Source organism: Lepidochelys kempii, chromosome 3 (assembly GCF_965140285.1).
Source record: "Lepidochelys kempii isolate rLepKem1 chromosome 3, rLepKem1.hap1, whole genome shotgun sequence".
NCBI classification, from domain to species: domain Eukaryota; kingdom Metazoa; phylum Chordata; order Testudines; family Cheloniidae; genus Lepidochelys; species Lepidochelys kempii.
In genome coordinates this window covers 43,164,106-43,184,176 of record NC_136382.1, presented here as the reverse complement: position 1 = coordinate 43,184,176, position 20,071 = coordinate 43,164,106, and the positions used below count along the sequence as shown (strand labels likewise).

At 41.6% G+C, this 20,071-nt stretch overlaps 1 protein-coding gene across 2 annotated transcripts in view; it reads left to right on the top strand.

The window, feature by feature from the left end:
- CSMD1 (CUB and Sushi multiple domains 1) overlaps nucleotides 1-20,071 on the top strand; it is a 2,003,711-nt gene that overhangs the window by 1,899,006 nt on the left and 84,634 nt on the right. For both annotated transcript variants that reach the window (XM_073336216.2, XM_073336215.2), the window contains exon 54: nucleotides 13,687-13,860. In XM_073336216.2, coding sequence (XP_073192317.1) covers nucleotides 13,687-13,860 — 174 coding nt within the window. The remainder of the gene's footprint in view (nucleotides 1-13,686; nucleotides 13,861-20,071) is intronic.

Sequence of the window (20,071 nt, the reverse complement as noted above, 5' to 3'; positions counted from 1 at the left end):
GCCCCAGTGGGCCAGCCTGAATTCCACCTTAGTCCCGCAGTCCCCCTGGGGGTATTAGCTGGCAGCTCCTTCACAGAGCCATGATCACAGGGGTGTACTTGGCCCAGTTCACCCCCACCCCTGACACCTGCCCCTTCTGTGGCATCAGGGAGACCCTTGTGCACATCCATCTTGAGTGCACCAGGCTGCAGCCTCTTTTCTGGCTCCTTCAGAACTGTCTTCTTAGGTTCTGGCTGCACTTTTCCCCACACGTCCTGATTTAGGCATACCCCATCTGTGGCCCCATGAAGTCGCAAGACCTCCTTGTCAACCTCTTCCTGGCAATGACCAAGGTGGCCATCACCCTACCAGGAGGAGGATGCTAGATGGGGAGGTGCTTTGCAACTGTGGGGCCCATTTCCACTCCTTCCTTTGATCATGTATTCGGACAGAGTTCCTCTGGGCCACGTCTGCTGGCTCCCTGAAAGCTTTCAAGGAGAAGTGGATGTTGTGTTGAGTTCTTTGCCTGGCGTCCCCTTCTGGCTCCCTGCTTTCAACCCTATGACCTCATTCCCATCCCTGTGGTTCATTATTTGTCTCCCAAAACTATTTGGAATCTAGGTCCGGTAGATCCTACCCTAAGGCTGAAGGGAGAGGCCTTTAGCTGTGAGCAGGCTTGTACCCATCCATCCCCAGATTCCCAGTAGGTACTCTGTCACACTTCTCCTTAAGGAACTTAGATGCTGTTGCATATCTCCTCTCATCTTGGCCTGAATGTTGAAGGTTAGCAATATCAACACCACTATGTAAGAGAAGGGACAGGTGCAGGCTGGGGATAATTGTCTGTCTGCCTATAAACATATGTGGCACCCATGTCCTTCTAAACATCTCCCAATAATTAAAAACAACTAACAATGTATTTCTCTCTTCCTTTCTGGGAGTAGAAGAAGTAATTTGATTAGATTACTGGGGGAGAGTTGTTATTTTTTTTTTGTGGTAGTGTTTGTGTGTGATAAGAATTAATCAAGGGAAATGTAAGTCAAAGAGATGAGTTTTTCATTTTGGTTTGACTGCTGAGAGCTGTGTCACACTTCTTTCTGTGGGCAATGGACTCCACAGGCTTGATCCACTTCTTATGAAAGGTTGGTCTCCTGCATGTTGTGTCCTAGCTGATTAGGAGCTACTAGAATGAATCACACAGGCACTATGTAGTTTTAAAGTATGATCACACAAATCACTGATTTAATCCTGCAGCTCAGAGAATAGAGCATTCAGCTTCTCTGTTTGTAGCTGACTGAACTTCCTAGTCAAAACCAAATCCTGGAGTGGACTCAACTGACGCAGCTGCTATACTCGGTACTCTGAAAGACCAGCACGGATCACAGAATGGATTTTCCATAACAATACCTCCCTTCTTTCTCCCCAAAACTTTAAATTAAACAAGTTATTAAATTCACCTATTTGAAATTATTCCAACTTATAAATAAAACACAAAAAGTATAAAATAAATGAAGCAATGTCAAAAGTTGGATGATACATTAACACATCTGTAGACACAAAGCCATTTATGTTATATAGTCCTTCAAATGCACTGGAGTTTGATGGCTACTTCTTTTTGGATAATTATGATTACTTCATCGAGTAGTGTCCCTACGGGTGCTCTACTGTAGATGTGTCTGAATTCCTGCACCTCTGATCAGAGATTTTAGAAAGAAGTGCCCATTCAGCCAACACACGTGCTCTCCCTGTCTCGTGCCTTACATCAAGGCTATATAGCGTCATGAGGGCAAATTGCCCTCGGTTCCTTCTCAACCACCTTTGGCCTGAGTTGGAATGATTAGCAGTCCAAATCAAATATCAGTTTGCTTTGTATTTTTATAGTTGACAGTAGAGTTTCCATTCTTTGTCTCTTAGTAGAGTTTCCGTTTTCTCCATTCCCTGTTTTTCTTCTTTTTTCTCATTTTTTTCTTTTAATTTCTTACACCTTTGTTTATCTCCCTAACAATCCTGATGCATTTTTTCCTCCCCCTTACTGGGGAATACCCCTTGTTAAAGGTTATGCCTGGCTGCCCCGGGTTCAAACACTGCCTCTCCTGCAGAGAGGCAATATCAGTCAGCAACGGTCACTTGCTCTATATGCGGTGCCTCGGAGAGGCTCACATTCTGCGGAAGTGCACCTTCCGCCAAAAAATGAAGGGCAGGACAAGGAAGAGCTGCAAGCAAAAAATTGAACTCTTAATGGTGGAGAGTTCCCTCAGACCAGCCTCTGATCCTGGGTCTCCTCCTGAACTATGGTCACCCCAGAGACCATCAACTTCCAAGGAAGGGCTGTCTAAGAGCAAATCTACTGACTCCCCTCAGAAGGCTTCTAAGAAGAGGGCTATAGGCCCCTGATCTGAAGGCTTGTTCGGCCAATGGAGCTCCCTGGCAAGATCAGTCACTTCCTTACTGATAGTACTGGCAGCACTGCAGCATGGCATTCATAAGACTCATGGTTCCTTGTGTGTAGGTACCTGTTGCGGTCCAAATACAAGACAGCACAAAGCTTTAAGCAAGCAAGCAGGCTGGTCTGCCAACGGGCTCGTCCTGTCAGCTTTCCACCCTCTCCTTTATTCTTTCTCTCCCCCCGCGCATTACATTCTCCAACAGATAAAAGTAATACACTGGCTTTGTTTAACATTCTTATTTACCAATTTCTATCTACCGCATTCCTTGCTCTCGGGCCTTGAGCCCAGTCCTGGGAGGCTTCCCACGGTTGATGTCATCTGGGCGAGATTCCAAGGTTCATGCCCTTGAGAGGAGCCGTGTGTGCACTGCTCCTACACAACACTCTGGGTGTGCCCTGAATGTTGCCAAGTGCATGAACCTTGCATGAATGCTACAGGTACCGTCACAAAACCAAAAGACCCACGTGGATCAAAAGAGAAAGAGACCATACCATCTCTACAAAACTGGCACCAACACAGCAGGCAACAGTACCAAGTGCCTCCAGAGAGCCCTGTTGTGGCCGCGTATTGAATGAGAGACCTCAGCCTACTCCACCAACTCCCTCGATACCAATGAGCCTGCAGCGGCAAAACCATCCCTGCAGTACCAAGGAGTTTCATTTCTCCAGGGATCTACAGGTAACCAAGATTCCAGAATCTCTGCTACTCGGTATCAGCTCTCCAATTCCAAGTATATCCCAATTCCTGGGATCACACTCTGCACCGGGACACTCACCACCACCATTCTCCAGAGAAGAGGCAGACAGTGAGGAGGCTGGCAATCTCTCCTTACCTCACACCACAGCTCACCAGAGCAACATCTGAGGACATCCAACGTGCACCCACATTTGGCGTTTCAACCCACCTGGTAAGGACACCCATGGATGCCACCATCTATGCCATTTCCTCTGCCCCAGTGGACATACTGGGGATCCCTGGGCACCTTACAGGCATCATCTATCTAGGTCAGTGGTGGGCGACCTGTGGCTCTTGGGCTGCACATGGCCCATCAGGGTAATCCTTTGGCAGGCCGCCAGACAGCGTGTTTACTTTTGCACAGCTGCCCGCAGCTTTCAGTGGCCACAGTTCGCCATTCCCGGCCAATGGGAGCTGCGGGAAGTGGTGTGGGCTGCAGGGATGTGCTGGCCACCACTTCCCACAGCTCCCATTGGCCGGGAAATGGACCGGCAGTACTCGACTACATATTCGGTCTCTGGGGGACCCTAACAATAGACTTGTTTGCTACGTACCTGAACAAAAAATGCCCTCATTATTGCTCCAGAACCAGACTGGGGAAACAGTCCCTAGGAGAAGCTTTCGTCCTCCAATGGAACAGAGAGCTTCTGTATGTGTTCCCTCTTCTCTTTTCACATAAGCCACCAAACAGTCAGTAGATGATAAGACCTTTTGGTCAACATTGACCTGAGCTGAATAGGTGACCCAGAACTGACATATGAAACTGAAATATGGTCCTACCCATAAAAGTGGAAAGTTGGGTTTGGTTCTTAATGTTGGGGTAAAGTTAGCAAGCTTGCATTGCCATTACACCTTCTGAATTGTATTTTTTCTCTTGTTAAATAGAGATCTTCAGTTTCTAGAGCGAATAATCCTATACCGTTTGTAATGAAACAAATTTTAAAAACTGGAAAATATAATAATAAGTAGTAATATACTGAACTGTGTAGATACTGTTGAAAATATCCAGTTCAAATGTTTAGTACCTTAATGATTTCCATATTTGGTACCCAGACCTCATTTTACCAGAGAATATTTAAAATACTTATAACTAGGATATTATGTATATTATGGGGTGGGGGAATTGGGGAATACAGAAGAGGGTGAGGTCAGATTTGTAATGCACCAGTTGCATGGCATGATGCTATGAAAAGTGTCCTTTGAATTTAAAAAAATCCTGATCACTACTTAAAATACATAAAAGCTATGTAACTATATATAAAAGCTTTGAAAGGATTGAAAAATACTATAATGCCAAAATTACCCGCTTTGTCTTTTCCAGCACTTGTCATTCTTATGCAAGCCCAAGAATTGTAGTGTTGATCTGTCAATAGGTCAGTGATGTACAAAAACACTAATGGTGATGTGCTAGGGTTATACTCAGTGTTTGAGACCTTTAGTTTCTGAAAGACATCACAAAAAGCAGCATCTGTCAAGAGTAATGAGGGGTGTAAACAGGAGCAGAGTGACTGGAAATATGCATCTGTTGAAAAAGACAATAATCTAAAAACAAATGACCTTCACTTCCAGAATTTTTATAGGAGACTTCAATTTTATGTTGCAAGAGCCTATTGTATATCATCTGTTCTGACAATTTACTGAATTCCAAGTGTAGATGGTCTCAGGAAACATCACCCTTAAAATATAATATTATTAAGTAGCTATCATGTTCTATGGTTCCCGAGGTGTTGGAAATTGGCTTGTTTATTGAAACTTTAAAACCTTGATAATCTTTAGTAGTTTTAAAAGATAGAAGCAATTGACCTAGCATACAACACTTCCTGTATAATAGCTAGATGTTATTGTGACAAAGTGGTAATTTTCTGTAATATTTTTATGAATCATATGGGGGTCTCAGTTTCCCCTATATTATACATGGCATCCACCTAAGGGGAAGGGAAGGGAAGGACTGTGTGCTCTCAAGGTAGGCTAAGAGACATAGGTATGAATGTCACCTGGCTGTCTGAGCCCGAAGGAGTAATTGAAAGGGACTGGCTGAGGCTGACCTCATATCACTGGAGAAACTAAGACAATGGAAAATCCGATCACCAGGACATTGACATCTAGCAACCAATGACCGAGAGGGAGATGTATTTCCCCATCTCTTAGCACGGAAGATGAGGAAAGACCCCAGTTTGAGAACAAAGGACTAGGAAAATATGAGGTGGTGGGCATAAGACATGGCTACTGGAAGGAGTCTGGGTTCTCATCTGGGAACTGACTAAGGAGGTCAGACTGAGAGAGGCACAGAGCTTGAACAATAGGGTTCACTACAGCTTGATTGGACTGTGGGCTAACCAGAATGGTATATGCTTTAACTAAGGTTACCAGGTGTCCGGTTTTCGACCGGAACACCCAGGCAAAAATGGACCCTGGCAGCTCCAGTCAGCACTGCTGACCGGGCCATTAAAGGTCCAGTCAGCGGCGCAGAGGGGTAAGGTAGGCTCCCTGGCTGCCATGGCGCCACATGGATCAAATCCCCCATCCCCGTCCCCATACCAGAGCCCACACCTTCAGCCAGAGCCCTGACCCACCCTTCACCCCAACCCCCACCCCAGACCCCCCCACACACCCTGAGCCCCTTATTTCTGGCCCCACCCTGGAACTTGCATCCCCAGCCCAGAGCCCGTCCCATGCCCCAACCCCCTGACTCGGCCCAGATCCCCCTCCCATACTCCTAACCTCTTGGCTCCACCCCGCAGCCTGGAGCCCTCTCCTTCACTCCAAACCCCTTATCCCTGGACCCACACCAGAGCCCATACCTCCAGTCAGAGCCCTCATCCCCTCCTGCATCCAACATGCTGCCTCAGCCCGGAGCCCCTTTCCACACTCTGAACTCATTTCTGGCCCTACCCCGGAGTCCGCAGCCCCAGCCAGAGCCCTCACCCCATCCCACACCCCAATCCCTTACCCCAGTCCAGTGAAAATGAGCAAGTGAGTGAGGGTGGGGAGAGTGGGCGACAGAGGGAAGGGGGATGGAGTGAGCGGGGGCAGGGCTGGGGTAAGGGTGTTTGGTTTTGTGCAAGTAGAAAGTTGGCAACCCTAGCTTTAACCTTCATTTCTCTATGCTAACCTAAAGACTTCCTGTGTTGTGTTCCAGTTGACTAATAAATCCTACTGTTTTGATAATGCTGTTTGAGTGTCACCGTGAATACTTGTTGAGGTGCATTAATCACTGAAGAGTATACAGTTCTCTCCCAGGAGTCTATCTCAGTTGGAATCACTGAGCAGAGCTCACCATGTGAACCAGGAGTGATGACGCCCTGAGGTTCAGTCAAGGAGGCAGTGAGGCTGCGAGGCTTACCCTGGAGGAAGATGAAGATCCTTTGGGAGTCTCGCACACTAAAGGGGTTCCTCCTAGAAATTGTTCCAAAGCTTAAGGCATAGCACTGATTTTGTGATTCTATGAAATCACTATGGTTCTGTTGATTTTGGTAAGGCTGATTTACACTAGTCAAGGATCTGGTCTTTAATCCTTTATAGAAGGACACTCGCATTAATGTCCAAGAAATTGTTCCTGATTGGTGAAAATGGTCTTGGGCAGTTAGTCACCCATTAAAAATAAAAGGAAACAAATTTTAATTTGTCTTTATTTATTTTTTTCAAAAAAAAACTGCAATGAAATTAAAAAAATGCAACAAACGGCATTTAAATGAATACAACAATTATTATTACTGACACAATGTCAAAGAGACGTAAATATACATCTCCATTGCTTTCTGCTTTTAACTTCTTTCTTTTTTCATTTTTTATTTTTTTCCATTTTGTCACAGAAATGAGCTGGTGCCTGTCCATAAAATAAGAGTACAACAGTTATAAGTGTACTCTAAAAATATAGTTCCTAGTAGTTGTATCCTGTATGAGCTATGGAATTAATAACACATTAAAGGAAATGCTTACTTATGCAACACATGATTTATATTTGAAACTCATTACTGTAAGATATTGAGGATGAAATCATTAGAAAGATTTTAAAAACAGTGAACATTTGTGTAAATAATAGGAGCACAATTTACATTAGAATAAAAATATGTAAGGGATATTTCCTCTCATAACTGGTCTACTACTACTGGTCTACTACAATCCATTACAATCTACATACCACACAGACTAAGCTGACAGCTTGTGCCACATGCTCTCAAAGAAACTGCGGAACCACCTGATCAACATCCTCTACAGAAAACAGGGAAAGATTAAGAATAGCTCTCAAAACTGGATACTCTCATAAAAAAACAACCTTCCACACAAACTTCCTTGTGGCTGGACTTTACAAAAACTAGACAAGCCATTTACAACACACACTTTGCTTCTCTACAAAAGAAAAAGGACACTAAACTATCTAAACTACTACATGCCACAAGGGGCCACAACAGCGATTCCCTTAACCCACCCAGCAGTATAGTTAATCTATCCAACTATACTCTTAGTGGAAGAATCTGTCCTATCTTGGGGCCTCTCCTTCTGTCCCTCCACCCCCACGAACATGATACAGTTCTGTGGTGACCTGGTATCCTATTTTCGACATCTCCGACTCAAGGAATATTTTCAACACACCTCTGAACAACATACTACTCACAGAGACCTTCCTACCAAGACTACAAAAAGAAGGATTCTGGGTGGACTCCTCCTGAAGGTCGAAACAACAAACTGTACTTCTACAGAGAGTGCTTCCACCGACGTGCACGGGCTGAAATTGTGGAAAAGCAGCATCACTTGCCCCATAACCTCAGCCGTGCAGAACACAATGTCATCCACAGCCTCAGAAACAACTCTGACATCTCTGACATCATAATCAAGAAAGGCTGAAAAAGGAGGTGCTGTTGTCATCATGAATAGGTCGGAATATGAACAAGAGGCTGCTAGGCAGCTCTCCAGCACCACTTTCTACAAGCCATTACCCTCTGATCCCACTGAGGGGTACCAAAAAAAACTACACCATCTCCTCAAGAAACTCCCTGAAAAAGCACAGGAACAAATCCGCACAGACACACCCCTAGAACTCCAACCAGGGGTATTCTATCTGCTACCCAAGATCCATAAACCTGGAAATCTTGGATGCCCCATCATCTCAGGCATTGGCACCCTGACAGCAGGATTGTCTGGCTATGTAGACTCCCTTCTCAGGCCCTATGCTACCAGCACTCCCAGCTATCTTCAAGACACCACTGACTTCCTGAGGAAACTACAATCCATCGGTGATCTTCCTGAAAACACCATCCTGGCCACTATGGATGTAGAAGCCCTCGACACCAACATTCCACACAAAGATGGACTACAAGCCATCAGGAACAGTATCCCCGATAATGTCATGGCAAACCTGGTGGCTGAAGTTTGTGACTTTGTCCTCACCCATAACTATTTCACTTTTGGGGACAATGTATACCTTCAAACCAGCGGTACTGCTATGGGTACCCGCATGGCCCCACAGTATGCCAACATTTTTATGGCTGAGTTAGAACGCTTCCTCAGCTCTCATCCCCTAATGCCCCTACTCTACTTGTGCTACATTGATGACATCTTCATTATCTGGACCCATAGAAAAGAAGCCCTTGAGGAATTCCACCATGATTTCAACAATTTCCATCCCACCATCAACCTCAGCCTGGACCAGTCCACACAAGAGATCCACTTCCTGGACACTACCATGCTTCGACTCCCTCAGGGAACGGATGGCCAGGATCCCCTGAGGGACTAACTTGAAGGGGAAAGGAGTCCAGGAGAGCTGGCTGTATTTCAGGGAATCCCTGTTGAGGTTACAGGGACAAACCATCCCGATGAGTCGAAAGAATAGTAAATATGGCAGGCGACCAGCTTGGCTTAATGGTGAAATCCTAGCGGATCTCAAACATAAAAAAGAAGCTTACAAGAAGTGGAAGGTTGGACATATGACCAGGGAAGAGTATAAAAATATTGCTCGGGCATGTAGGAATGATATCAGGAGGGCCAAATCGCACCTGGAGCTGCAGCTAGCTAGAGATGTCAAGAGTAACAAGAAGGGTTTCTTCAGGTATGTTGGCAACAAGAAGAAAGCCAAGGAAAGTGTGGGCCCCTTACTGAATGAGGGAGGCAACCTAGTGACAGAGGATGTGGAAAAAGCTAATGTACTCAATGCTTTTTTTGCCTCTGTTTTCACTAACAAGGTCAGCTCCCAGACTGCTGCGCTGGGCATCACAAAATGGGGAAGAGATGGCCAGCCCTCTGTGGAGATAGAGGTGGTTAGGGACTATTTAGAAAAGCTGAACGTGCACAAGTCCATGGGGCCGGATGAGTTGCATCCGAGAGTGCTGAAGGAATTGGCGGCTGTGATTGCAGAGCCATTGGCCATTATCTTTGAAAACTCGTGGCGAACCGGGGAAGTCCCGGATGCCTGGAAAAAGGCTAATGTAGTGCCAATCTTTAAAAAAGGAAAGAAGGAGGATCCTGGGAACTACAGGCCAGTCAGCCTCACCTCAGTCCCTGGAAAAATCATGGAGCAGGTCCTCAAAGAATCAATCCTGAAGCACTTGCATGAGAGGAAAGTGATCAGGAACAGCCAGCATGGATTCACCAAGGGAAGGTCATCTAACCTGACTAATCTAATCGCCTTTTATGATGAGATTACTGGTTCTGTGGATGAAGGGAAAGCAGTGGATGTATTGTTTCTTGACTTTAGCAAAGCTTTTGACACGGTCTCCCACAGTATTCTTGTCAGCAAGTTAAGGAAGTATGGGCTGGATGAATGCACTACAAGGTGGGTAGAAAGCTGGCTAGATTGTCGGGCTCAACGGGTAGTGATCAATGGCTCCATGTCTAGTTGGCAGCCGGTATCAAGTGGAGTGCCCCAAGGGTCGGTCGTGGGGCCGGTTTTGTTCAATATCTTCATAAATGATCTGGAGGATGGTGTGGATTGCACTCTCAGCAAATTTGCGGATGATACTAAACTGGGAGGAGTGGTAGATACGCTGGAGGGGAGGGATAGGATACAGAGGGACCTAGACAAATTGGAGGATTGGGCCAAAAGAAATCTGATGAGGTTCAATAAGTTTAAGTGCAGCGTCCTGCACTTAGGACGGAAGAACCCAATGCACAGCTGCAGACTAGGGACCGAATGGCTAGGCAGCAGTTCTGCGGAAAAGGACCTGGGGTGACAGTGGACGAGAAGCTGGATATGAGTCAGCAGTGTGCCCTTGTTGCCAAGAAGGCCAATGGCATTTTGGGATGTATAAGTAGGGGCATAGCGAGCAGATCGAGGGACGTGATCGTTCCCCTCTATTCGACATTGGTGAGGCCTCATCTGGAGTACTGTGTCCAGTTTTGGGCCCCACACTTCAAGAAGGATGTGGATAAATTGGAGAGAGTCCAGCAAAGGGCAACAAAAATGATTAGGGGTCTGGAACACATGAGTTATGAGGAGAGGCTGAGGGAGCTGGGATTGTTTAGCCTGCAGAAGAGAAGAATGAGGGGGGATTTGATAGCTGCTTTCAACTACCTGAAAGGGGGTTCCAAAGAGAATGGCTCTAGACTGTTCTCAATGGTAGCAGATGACAGAACGAGGAGTAACGGTCTCAAGTTGCAGTGGGGGAGGTTTAGATTGGATATTAGGAAAAACTTTTTCACTAAGAGGGTGGTGAAACACTGGAATGCGTTACCTAGGGAGGTGGTAGAATCTCCTTCCTTAGAGGTTTTTAAGGTCAGGCTTGACAAAGCCCTGGCTGGGATGATTTAACTGGGAATTGGTCCTGCTTCGAGCAGGGGATTGGACTAGATGACCTTCTGGGGTCCCTTCCAACCCTGATATTCTATGATTCTATGATTCTAATAAGCGATGGTCACATAAACACCACCCTATACTGGAAACCTACAGACCGCTATGCCTACCTACATGCCTCCAGCTTTCATCCAGACCACACCACACGATCCATTATCTACAGCCAAGCTCTACGATGCAACCGCATTTGCTCCAACCCCTCAGACAGAGACAAACACCTACAAGATCTCTATCAACCATTCTTACAACTACAGTACCTATCTGCTGAAGTGAAGCAACAGATTGATAGAGCCAGAAGAGTACCCAGAAGTTACCTACTACAGGACAGGCCCAACAAAGAAAATAACAGAACGCCAGTAGCCGTCACCTTCAGCCCCCAACTAAAACCTCTCCAACGCATAATCAAGGATCTACAATCTATCATGAAGGACAACCCATCACTCTCACAGATCTTGGGAGACAGGCCAGTCCTTGCTTACAGACAGCCCTCCAACCTGAAGCAAATACTCACCGGCAACCACAAACCACACAACAGAACCACTAACCCAGGAACCTATCCTTGTAACAAAGCCCGTAGCCAACTGTGTCCACATATCTATTCAGGGGACACCATTATAGGGCCTAATCACATCAGCCACACTATCAGAGGCTCGTTCACCTGCACATCTACCAATGTGGTATATGCCATCATGTGCCAGCAATGCCCCTCTGCCATGTACATTGGCCAAACTGGACAGACTCTACATAAAAGAATCAATGGACACAAATCAGACGTCAAGAATTATAACATTCAAAAACCAGTCGGCGAACACTTCAATCTCTTTGGTCACTCAGTTACAGACCTAAAAGTGGCAATTCTTCAACAAAAAAACTTCAAAAACAGACTCCAACGAGAGACTGCTGAATTGGAATTAATTTGCAAACTGGATACAATTAACTTTAGGCTTGAATAAAGACTGGGAGTGGATGGGTCATTACACAAAGTAAAACTATTCCCACTCCCCCCACACACACACTGTTCCTCAGATGTTCTTGTCAACTGCTGGAAATGGCCCACCTTGATTATCACTACAAAAGGTTTTTTCCCCCCGCTCTCTTGCTTGTAATAGCTCACCTTACCTGATCACTCTCATTACAGTGTGTATGGTAACACCCATTGTTTCATGTTCTCTGTGTATATAAATCTCCCCACTGTATTTTCCACTGCATGAATCCAATGAAGTGAGCTGTAGCTCACGAAAGCTTATGCTCAAATAAATTTGTTAGTCTCTAAGGTGCCACAAGTACACCTTTTCTTTTTGTGGTCTACTACTGGGCTTCTTGATACTGTCTGATCTTAGACACAAGGTACTAGATCTAAATGGATCACTGATCTGATCCCATATGGCATTCCAGTTTATTATAGAGCACTTCTGAACTTTATTTAACTATTTTTCCTTATGATCTATCTATCTATCTATCTATCTATCTATCTATCTATCTATCTATCTATCTTTATGGAGAGAGAGAGAGAGAGAGAGAGAGAGATGGATCCTGGCCTCTGGTTCCTTCCCCTTTGTGCTACTTCTGACAGAATTTGCAGGAATTCCCCAAGTAGCATAAAGAGCAGAGCAAAAAGCCCCTGTATATCTTACTGGCTCAATTCAGACTTTGCTCTCTGAATTAAAGCACTTTATGAATAAATATTCTACATATTCATTTCTTTAATATTTATTAGCCACGGGTAGTGTATTTCATGCTATACAAATCAGAGCAAGTCACAACCCATGTCCCAAAGGACTTAGAATGTAGGGCAGCATCTTGAAACATGCATAACTTTGACTGGATGAATAGTTTCATTGACCATAAGATTTACAATTAGATACAATGCACTGCAGTGCAATTCTAAACTATTGTTTTTAACAGTGACATCCTGAATGAACATGGCAACACATTTCGTCAATGGAACTGGGCACTTAGTTAAGTTAAGCACATGCATAAAAAAGTTAAGCACATGCATAAGTCTCTGCAGGATAGAATTCCTTATGAGAGGACACAAACCAAATTAATTAATAACAACTATTATTATTATTATTATTTTATTATTATTTTATTTTATTTTAGTAATAATAAATAATTACTTACATTCAGAAAATCTATTTGAAATAATATTTCAGCTGAATAGATCCAAAACTTTCAAGTAGATAAAATCAAAGTTTGATATTTTAAGGTAACTACACATATTTTGTAGGGATTTTTTATATTACTAAGGTTAGTTCTGGGTTCTGACTCCTCCCTTAAATCACCATTATTTAAAATCCTGCTATTCAAGAGGTGTGTGTTTCTGAAGTGTTAAATAAAATCTGAGTTGATTGGAGTACAGGTTTCTGGCCCTACAGAATTCTGAATAATAGAAGAGAAAGAGCGACTTTGTTTTAAATGATCTAGTTGAAAAGATCTCAGATCTGTCTAAAGTATGCTCTATATCTAAGTATGCTCATGTATACTTATATGTATTTTATTGTGCAGTAGTTAAAATATAGATACTGGACATTTTCTGATTTTTTTCAACATTTTTTGTAAAGAAATAGAAAAGTCTCCACAAATGTATCTTCTATTTTCTTCAATTTATATTTTAGCATTACATAAATAGAAAAGATGACTACATTGCAAATTAATAAATAAGTGGTTAAAATGCAAGTAATACCATAGAACTGCACATTTCAATTAGATGTTAGTCTGTTTGTTTTATTTTAACAGCAATCACATGTGGACATCCTGGGAACCCAGCCCATGGAGTAACTAATGGAAGCGAGTTCAATTTGAATGATGTTGTAAACTTTACCTGCGGCACTGGGTATTTACTTCAAGGTGCCTCTCGAGCACAGTGCCGGAGCAATGGACAGTGGAGCAGCCTTTTACCTACCTGCCGAGGTAAGAAATATTTCCATTCAGCATTTCCTGTCTAAGGACGTACTCCAAATGGGATCCTTTCCACTGAATTCATAAGACTTTGGATCAAGTTCTAAACCTGAACTTTTAGGGCTTGAGACTCCTCTGCACCTGAGCTCTGCTTTGGCACACTGAAGAAGGGAGGCGGTCAAGGAAGCAATGGTGGCTTCCTGATTCTCAGGCATCCAGCCCCACTTGTCATTAAGGCTCCATTATGCCACTGATCTAAGGTCCTAAATGGAGAGAATTCTCCTGAGGCAATATGACTGCTTATAGCAATATAAAGTGTGCTCAGCAATGCGTAAGTGGTGCAAAGTGAACTTGGTGGACCAGAGAATCTAGCCCTAAATTTTGTATTCAAGGTAATAAACCATCGTAAACAACCTAGATGATTTTAGGTGCGCTACTCTAATGTTTTTTGTAAGGAAAAGAGTGCATTACTCTTATTAAAGTTAATAGGTCTACAGATAAATCTTCATGCATCAAAATGAAAATATACTATATTATTTCCCTAAGACTTATCCATGCTCTAGTAGTATTTGAAAGGCTCCTCCAACTCGGGGGCTGTCCCAAGACTGTGGAATGAATTTTCAGGTGATCTAAGAATCATTGCAAACCTCACCACCTTCTGCTCTAAATGCAAGATACATTTCTTTGACCTTGCCTGTGTGTGTGTGTTAGAGAAGACAAGGTCAAAGACATGTGCTTTGCACTTAGAGCAGAAGGTGCTGAGATTTGTTATGATCCTTAGTTCCTAGGAGAATTCATTCCGCAGTCTTGGGACGGCCCCCAAGAAAGCTCTCTCTCCCACACAGATGAAATTGGCCCTTATTGTAGAGAGGTCCAATGAGCCAGAGGAGCAAAGTTGTTGACTACTGTCTTCTTCCTGGAGTTTTAGTCAATCATTTAGATATCTGGAACCCAGGCCACAGAGCACCCTTGAGATAAGTACTGAGACCATTATTCAAAATTCTGTGGAAAGCCAGCGTAGAGAGTAGGGAATACATTTGACGTGCTCATGGTATCTTGTGTTGATAAGGAGATGTGCTGCCATGTTCTGTACCAGCTGGAATTTTCCAAGTGCTGAAGGCTTCATACCCAGGTAAATCTCGTTGCTGTAGTCCTGCTGAGAAATAACATAGGCAAGAATAATTAAATAATAGTAAGTGACAGCAAATTACACTCGAATGCAGACAGCATGAGCGTTTCTTTGACTATTCCTTTGAAAGTTTTTGGTTCTCTCCCCATTGGTGTGAATCTAAGGGCAAAGTTCTGAAGGTGAGGGGGGTCTTTTTCCATCCTCTGTCTCCATCAGCATTAGCAATGATAGAAGCCTCCAATCCGGAGTCTAGATGGGCCAGTTGCTGAATGGTAGGTCAACACTAAAGTAGATAAATTAGTTACCGATGCCAGCTAGTATGTTTTACCTGAATATTTTTGGACTGAGAAAAAGTAATTGTTGTGGTTATTTAAGCATGAACTAAATGTGAATGCTGTTTGTTCCTTCCCAGAAATCCACGTCTTTATAGTGTTGAAACTCACGGCACACACTGATTTCTTTTTACCTTGTGTCTGAGCAGAAAAGTTTGGGGGAGACTAAAAAGGGGAATACAAGTCTGTGGTAAAGTCAAGTGCAGTTATTGCTGGTTTTATTATCTCCACCTGTAGGTATATTGAAATCATATATTTATTACAATGATGTTGCTAAGAATGATAATTAACTGTGGTGATTAGACCATCATATTATTCCAGAGCTGGCAGAAGCAATTTCAAGCTCAGTGTGTGAGGAATTAGACTCTTAGCTTTCTATAGAGGGGTAGCAATTCCCCCAGTCACTACTCTCAAAATATATTGAAGTGAGTTAACTGCACGACAACCTAATTATTGGGACTGAGCAATAGCAATTAGCAAAGAGATTCCTATTTAGGATCAAATGGTTTTTACTTTCTTATGTATTGCAATGAATCATTAAATTGTAATTAACACACTAAGAAATATTTTCCCACTTCTCACACTGAGAGAAAGAAGGACCTTCTAAATAATATTTTATTTGTCAAATAGCAATTTTAAGAAAGATTTTATGCATATAATAAGTGCAATGCTAGTTTATATGGCTTGATTGCTACCAGTATAGACTCTATGGTTTTCAGTTATTCCGCCCCTTGCAATTTCCATAAGCTGAATTGCTCAGATTAAAAAAAAAATAAACAAACAGGCAAACACATTGAAGTTAAATTCAAGAAACTGACATTAATGAGAAATGGACTTTGAGGATAAGAAAGCATAGAAATCAAATACATAAGTCAGAAAATTCCAAATGTTAGGTTGATCTGACATTATCTCAGTCATGGTTCATGTCTATTGCTCTTTTCCTTTTTAAATGTGTTACATGACTGGAGCTGAATCCACATGGGGGTAGCTATATTAGTTTAGTTTATATGGTTTGAAATCTTGCACAAGGGTATCCATAAGCGTTGGTAATTATGGTAATTATGGCCACAACTCCTGCCAACATCTACCCTCTTTGGGATCCCAATTTGATAAAGCATCCCATTCATTCCGAGGGTGCAAGTGCTGCATTTCTGTCTGGACTTTATGCTGACTTTATGTGAAAGAGTGGGCTTTCATTGTTCTCACTCGACTTCATACATGTATCAAAAACAGCCAATGGACCAGAGTATCCTGAAGTTTTTTTTTTTTTTTCTATGTACCATCCAAATATATGTAGGGAACTCCATGGGGCTGGGAGTATGCTCAGTGGACTGGAATGTTCAGAGATTTGAGCAGCCAGCTGCTAAACTCTTATGAGTTTTTTGATTTTTTGGAGGCTTATAATTTGGCCAAGTCAGGATGAATTTTCACAGGGAGAGCAAAAGGCATCTCTCTTAATCCAGAGCTACTGCCCTGCCAAATTTAATGTCTACGTTCCAAAGCATGACAATACTAAAAGAGTTGGATTTTTTTCAACTGTGGCAAACATACTTGTGTTCCCTAACTTAATTTTGGAAATGGCAGAACTATTTATGCTGAAATTGTCGCATAATAATATTAATTAGCCTGATAGAGCATGCATAGAATTACAGCCAAAACAGCTAAAATGTTACAGAGTTATAAACAATTAAAATAGTTGCATATACTGGAAAGTGTTAAGAAAACATAACTACTGGAGTTGCTGCTACCTTCGCCTACAGAAAAACATACCCAGTATTTACTTAATGAAAAAAATAAGCTTTGAGGCCACGACATAAGAAAGAATCATGACTGAGTTTAACTCTTAAGTAAGTGTTTAAATCTCATTGAAATCAATGGGACTTAAGAATTTGCTTAAAGTTGAAAACCTATATAAGTGCTGTGCAGAATAAAGATAGATTAAAGCATGAATTTAAGTGTTTTTGTAAAAGAGGGGTCTTACTATTTTTAATGTATTTTTTTTGCACTGGTGTGTCAGCTCAGCTGAGAGAGTTAATTAGATTTTATTACTTCTTGTCCATCATCAGCAGTATCATTGACTACATATATTTCATTAAAGGCACTGATATTGCACAGATGCCGCAGACTTTGCCTGCAGAATCATTTCTAAAGGTGGTGATGTTTAAGAAGAAAGTAACCAAGCTTGATTTTCAGAGCCTAGCCTGAGTTTTCTTGGCAAACTGAACATATTAGATACAGAAACCGAAACACAGTCAACATAGCAACATGTTGCCATTTAAAAAATTTCTTTACAGAATAGACCATGCTTTGAAAAGAGTTTAATGAAATGTTGTTGGCCATTTCTGTTGGTCTAAAGAATCCTTTGATTTTAGTTAGATGTGTTCCCTAAAATGTAATAACCACTATTTTGTCATGAGTCATGCATCAGAAGGTACTTCGCTTGAACAGGAAGGAAATATTTGATGCAGATTTGGTTTAAGATTATTGTTGTATTGATTTTGGGTGTAATGCTGCTAAAGTATCTTAAAACCATGAATTCTGTTCCAGATATCTGCTGTATAAAGCTATGATCTATTTGTTGGGGCTGTAAAAGACAGCATTTCAATTACATTGTATTTTGTAATAATAAAATCAGGAAAACTTTTGACTTGAGAACTGGTATTATTTCATAATTGTACTCTGCTTCTTTATTATTTTAGTTTTCTATAAGTAATATTTGATATTGTGGTAATATATTAGTATTCATAGATCTGCTCCCCAATTATTAAAACTACATCCTGAGAAATATTCTGAAGTTATTATTTAGAAATTTATAATTTAGAGGGATCAAACCTAACTTTTTAAGTCAGAATCGTTGAGAGTGGGAATTAAGTACTTTCAATGCTTCTGTAACTCAAAACTATGCTCTGATGAACATAAGTGGTGTATCTATTTGTTTCTATATACAACAGAACTGATTATCTCCTGCAGAGTCATTATTTCATAATCTAGAATAAGGAGCTTTCTGGCATCCTCCTGGGAATCATTTTTACTGCAATATTACTATTTCCTTTTATTTCTTGTAGTGTTTGTTCTTCCAAGGGGAATAATTTTTTATTCATTGAAGCGTATTTATTTTTCTACTGTGTTTATCTCATTGGTATGTATTATGCATTTTCATTTGGAAAACAGTTTTATTCATTGTACAACAATAACTAGGGCCCCAATCCTGCAAACACTAACATACATGCTTAGCTTCTCACATGTGGGTTGTCCTGTTGAAGACAATGAGATCACTTATTTTAATTTAAATACAAGTTTTGTAGCCTTAACATCTATGTCTCTATGAATTTGCAAGGAAAGAAATGAAACACCAAAACATGTTGTATGCTGCTCTTTGCATCAAGTATATGGAACCACAATGACCACAGAGCATTTGACACCTGCTAAAAGGAGCAGCAAGAGAGACATACAGCATGTCTGAGCCCCACTGCTTTGTGTAACCCTGCTGTGCTCCAGCAAGACTCCTGTCTGTGTGTGTTTATACTGGTAAAAATACACCTGTATAATTATAGCAATATAACTGAGTACACTAGACAGCACCTTTGCTCTTAGTTACATCAGTGCCACCTCCCCAGCTTCACTGGGTGATTATGGGTGTAACTGAGAGCAGTATTTGGTCCAATAAGGCTATGAGTTTTACCTCTGTATGTGCTTCTTTTTGGTGAGTTTTCTATCTGACCTTATGATTATTTTAGCATAATTATTGTAGTAATTTGATTTGTTTATTTTTTTTAATAATTTGGATTGAGGGGTCCAATCTTAGGTGAAAACAGTTTCAAGTTCTTTTGGGCAGAAATCATGAAATAAAATACCTGCCTGGATTATGCCACTTATGGAGGGAAAAAGAAGAGAGAAAGGTAGACTAAAAGATCTCATTTTTCACAATTTGTTACTGAATCTCCTCCATTATACCATATAAAATACAAAAAACCCAAAATGACCTCTTTTAGCACAAGTAGTGGAACCGTATATTTTGTGTTTTGAATGGACCCCTGTAATTGTCACTTTACACACTGCACCTAAATATACTTGGAACAAAATCATGCCAAAGAATTATGTTCATTTTTTAAAAAAAATCTGCATTTTTAATTTTTATTTTGTTGGAATTTCCAGAGATTGTTTCACATTTTATTCAAAATATTTTCAACCAAAATTTGTACAAATTAAATTGAAAATATTTTTACTAGAGTACTTGTATAAATCCATTCCATCTAGATTCCATACTATATAAAACACCTTTCATCCAGTTACATTGATTCAGAATTTATTCAGAGGGAACAATGCCTCCAACTGAACACCTCTTCATATAACACATACCTTTGCCCTACAAGTCTCCTATTTGAGTAATGGAGAAGAACATTAGCTACAGTAAAATATTAATTTTTTAGTGAAATTGTGAATAGGGAAGACAAACCTTCCAGTCTCTAGAGTATCCTAGTACAAAAAGATTCATGATGCTAGCAGACCTGTACCCTTTAATTCAACAGAGATTTTACATAAACCATTCTTCCAGATCTCAGTCTAGTTCACTTGCATCAGTAATGAACTTTTGGCTTCACTCACTGTAATTGTGCATGCCATTTGCTATTGTAGAATGAAAGTTATTTTATTTCAATTTGCAACAGGATTATTCATCATGCTCAGTAAACATTTGTAAATACAGCTAGACAATTCAGAGTATTTCTGTTGCAATGATACTAAAAAGTTCCTAGCAGCCTTT